At 39.9% G+C, this 4,488-nt stretch overlaps 1 protein-coding gene across 1 annotated transcript in view; it reads left to right on the forward strand.

The window, feature by feature from the left end:
* The window catches only part of CUNH20orf194 (chromosome unknown C20orf194 homolog), a 149,989-nt gene extending 145,596 nt beyond the window's left edge, over positions 1–4,393 (forward strand). Inside the window, exons 36-37 of the mRNA XM_019526048.1 lie at positions 857–950; positions 3,352–4,393. Of these exons, the coding sequence (XP_019381593.1) occupies positions 857–950; positions 3,352–3,464 (207 nt within the window). The 3' untranslated portion in view covers positions 3,465–4,393. The remainder of the gene's footprint in view (positions 1–856; positions 951–3,351) is intronic.
* Positions 4,394–4,488: the final 95 nt, after the last annotated feature.

Consider the following 4,488-nt stretch of genomic DNA (forward strand, 5'->3'; position numbering starts at 1 on the left):
CACCGTTAAGTCTCTTTCCCCTCGACTGCCTTGTATTCTAGGCCTTTAGAATATTCCAGATTCATAATTATTTCAAACTGTATCAGAGAGGAAATATTTACAATAGATGCAATAAATAGTGATAATAAGGGAGGAGACATCTCTGTTCTTGTGAATCTGAGAGTATTTTGCAGAGCAGTGCAAAGACAAAGCTTATATTTAAGAGAGCTTTTCCTTTAAAAGGTTATTCTTCAATTGTGTATATAAATTTTAGCTCAGCTAAAAATTACCTTTCTTTCTTGTGCCAGTACAGGACTTCTAACAGAAAGCTAAACTGACTTCTTCCATAAATTTTATGTTCTTTGCCATCCAAGTGTGATCTGGCTTTGCATACAACTTGTAGCAAATCACTCGGGCTGCATGGTCATGCTTTAGTTAGCAAGTGTGGCTCAGTATTTTCATGTTAATAATTAGACTTCACGGTTAACATTGTGTTGGGATGAGTGGGGTCCATTTGCACTGTCTGCTGACTTTGATAGGCAGCCCCTTTTTCCATTTATATTAAAGACTATCTTACACAAGTAAAAAGATGTGCAGGGTGCTACATGTTGGCTAAAGCATTATGAAACTCTAAGTCAAGCACAGCAAATTTTTTTTACACTTCTTCTAGAAACACCCATAGGTTGCTTAGCTTATAACCAAAAGGAAAATATGTTTTTTGCAACTGTTAGCCCATGTATGGGGGATACTTTGTACTTGGTTGGGAAGGTTCAGCAGAACAGCCATCCGGCCTCTCCTTTGGTTTCACCCTCATTGAACTTGGGTGTGTGGGTGTGCAAGTCTGATACCTTGAAATGTCTAATGTCTTTTAATGCAGGTGAAACGCCATCTGGATCCGCTTCCAGCTGGTTACTTTTACAACGGAACGCAGTTTGTGAATTTCTTTGGGGACAAGATGGATTACCATCCTCGTATCCTTCCCATTGTTGTTTCAAATTTTTTTTTGCAGGAAGTTACAGTGCAGACTCGAACAAAGTATAATCTGTTGTGGCAGAATATTGCCTCAAGTAGCAAGTGGTATTGCCAAGTGACTAGTCCAGATGTTCAAGTCACTGCGTGAACATTTGCTGTATTGAGTTGTAATGTTTAAATAAATCATTGAAGCAGCATAGAGTAAGTTACTGAGTAGACTAAGAGATCATGAAACAGCATCAGGTCCTGCTGAAAATAGCATGCACTAAATAATCCTTTGTAGACCACATTTGATGGAGAAGGTGAAAAACTTTCAGTCAAAGCCCATAGCGCTTTGAGCACGCTCACTTAAAATTAGCAACCCTTGATCATTCATCTATAATATTACTTTTTAAGTTTAAAATATGGGTGCATTTGCTTAATTATTTAAACCTCTTAGGTGTCAGCTTCCCTCATGTGTGCTGTCTTTGCTTTCGTGCTCTGCAGGATTCGTTTGATAGGCCCCAGTGGCGTGAGATGTTTGAAATAAACAAAACAAAAAGAAGCTATTTAGTCTTCTCCTTGATTACCTTTTCTCCCCGAGTTGGTAGATCATATTTTGTCTCGTTCTTTGATGGTGACCACTGCTGTACTAGTTCCCCTGTTTCAGTAGTCTCCTGAAACCTTTTGTCCTAAGTAGTGAAATGTTCTCCTTAATAAAACATCGAGTCTGATTTCATGTGCTTGATTTAGTTTTCAATATTCCTCAATCTTAAGTAACTGATTACAAAGTAAATGACAGATTCAGGTGGATTCTTCTATTTTGTTTGGAGCAAGAACATCCACCTGTCCTTCACCAAACCGAAGAATTTGGTTTTAATTTTTAAAACACTTAACTTCCTTCATGAATAAATTCTCCAGCCATAGTAATTTTGTATAAAAGCTGCAAGAACACAAAGCAGCCTGTACTCAAAGCCTTGGTCTTGAGTATTCATCTAGGCACTTTTGTTGATGGAATTTTTAATTTGACTTTTTCTCACTGAAATCCATTTTAAACTCCCCCATTTATGTTATGGAAGGCCAAGAAGTAGAGCGCTTTATTTCAAATAACACATCACAGTGGTGACTGTTTTTTCACAGCTGCTATTGTTAAAAATAATAGCACTCAAAAGTCTCTTCCCTTTCACTAATCAGCTCTCATAAGTGAAGTCGCATCCCTTCAGAAGTCAGTGTGTATTTACCTGGCCTAAGTACTGTGGAAATGGGAATAACCTAGATTTTTAGAATTCATCATAAACTAGATGGAAGCAGGAACTAGGAATTTGGAAACCTGGGATGTTTAAAAACAAAAAAAAAGCCCACTACTCTGTGATGGCAGGCTGAGCCAGCAAATAATGTTAGAGAAGCAATCAACTGAAATGGAGACATCCTTATCACATACTGCAGTGAATTTTGACCAGCTCCAGAGAAAGCAGCCTGATTCAAGAAAGCCATGTGGTTGATAAATGAATTAATTTCCCTCCTTGAGAGCCAGGGAATTTTCCAAATATTATCTTATTTACAGCTGCAGACACTTTTAGGTACCGTTTAATAGTCTCACTCCAAGTTTCTCAAATGCGTCTACATAGCAGATTTCCAGAGGGTATATGTGAAGAGGAAATGGGAAAGCAGAAGAAGTGAAAGGGAAATAGAAAACGAAGAAGTTTAAAACATGCACTACTGTACAGTCTCAGGTTGTTGGGGAGTTAGTGTGGGTGTCATGAGTGTTTCCATTTCTATGGGATCATACAGGGACACAGAAATATAACCAACCTACAAAGGGAATGTGACCTGAAAAAGCTTAAGGACTTGCTCCCTCTAGCTGAATGCATCTTTCCGTCTTTTGGATGGGCATTCACATCCAAGCACAACTCTGTGATTTAGTTGCCAAGAACTCCAGCTTTAGGCCAACATAAGGCTTAGTCTGGGATAGAAATATAATTGCCCGCTATGCAAGACGTAGCATGTCGTTCCTATCCCCAGTAAACAGTGGGTGCACAGGTAGGCCCTGATTCTCCCCTTGGAGTATCAGATAACTTAGGTTTAGGTCTGCCTGAATTGCTGTAGATACCTGTAAACCTGATGTGCTGGTGTTTCATACAGCCCTTATTTTTAACTGTTGAGAGTAACAGCTTCATTTTGCAACTTCTGCAGCCACCCCAAGGAAAAGGTAAGGACAGTCACTTTGGACTCTGGGACTCCCAGGTGGCAGTGCCTTGCATTTTGACCCCTCCCGCATCTAAGTGCATCCACGGTGGCATATTTTATTATCTAAATATGCATGTCTTAGTAGTTCAGTTGCACAGTTAGTACAGCTTGTTCTTATTCGAATGTATGCTATCTTTGGCTGGATACTTTTTTTCCCTTAATATTTGACATCAGTGATGGACCAGTTCATGAATGACTACTTGGAAGAAGCAAACCGAGAAATAGAGAAGTACAACAGAGAGCTGGAAGAGCAGGAATATGACGACCTCTTTGAGATGAAGATCTAAATATGTGTGTTTTGAATTTCTGAACTACCAAGCGACTGTCAGTAACCAAAAAATGCTGTTGTCCTTCCTGGTTAACAAGAAAATCAAAAGTGAAGTGTCAGTTTTCAACCATCCTTCGAAATAGAAGAGTTTGTTCCTGTGAGGTTGGCATTTTTAATCTGGTAACTGCTAAGTTATTTGTACTGTCTGGTTCGTTTCCACTTCACCTGTGTGCCAGATCATAAAAAGTATCACCTGGAATCTCTCCAGCTAGTTGTGCAAAAATACTGTGTACTTAAGCAAAAATGAATTTCCCAAGAGGCTGAAGCCTGATCATGAAACTGGTCTGCTGTATTGATAATCAAACCCGTAGCTTGGTTCTTTAAATGTCCTATAAAATGTTTAGCACAGATTTTGCAAACATGCCGATAAATGCAAAAAGGGCCAACATGGATGTGCACTTGAAACATGTCAGTGTGTGGGATTGGGGGGTGTTCCTAAAGCGAGAAATGGGGGAACACTGGAAAGGCTCTGAAGAGAGCTCCCGATCGTACTGCTGTCTTTGGCTGTCCTGTGAAATCCCTGCAATGTCTGAATGCGCAGATAGTGATTTGATCTTCTATAATGAGATGTCAGTACATTTCGGTGAAAAAAAGATCAGTGGAGATGCTTTGCGTTCTCCCCTGCCACTATCGTGAGGTGTTGTGTAAAATGCATTACAGGCAAGATGCTGTAATCTGGGACCTGCCATTGCTAAAGGGTTTTCTTGTACGCTTTACTCTAGCAGCAACCGCCAAGCAGAATATGCCAGGGGATGAGTCAGGTATCTTTTAGCTGAAGAGAGAGAGGAATGACAGCAGAGGAATAATTATTTCCAAAGGTGAAACAATAGCAAAAGATAGGAAATAATTCCATTTCAGGCTTGGAAGTACCTTTGTATGTGAAGCTTTCAGAAAAGCCTGGTGCTGTAGCCTTCCACAGAATTGAAACACACAGGGTGTGTGTGTGTGTGTGTGTGTGTGTGTGTGTGTGTGTGTGTGTGTGT

This window comes from Gavialis gangeticus, unplaced genomic scaffold (assembly GCF_001723915.1).
Source record: "Gavialis gangeticus isolate Ggan-Ray unplaced genomic scaffold, GavGan_comp1, whole genome shotgun sequence".
NCBI classification, from domain to species: Eukaryota; Metazoa; Chordata; order Crocodylia; family Gavialidae; genus Gavialis; species Gavialis gangeticus.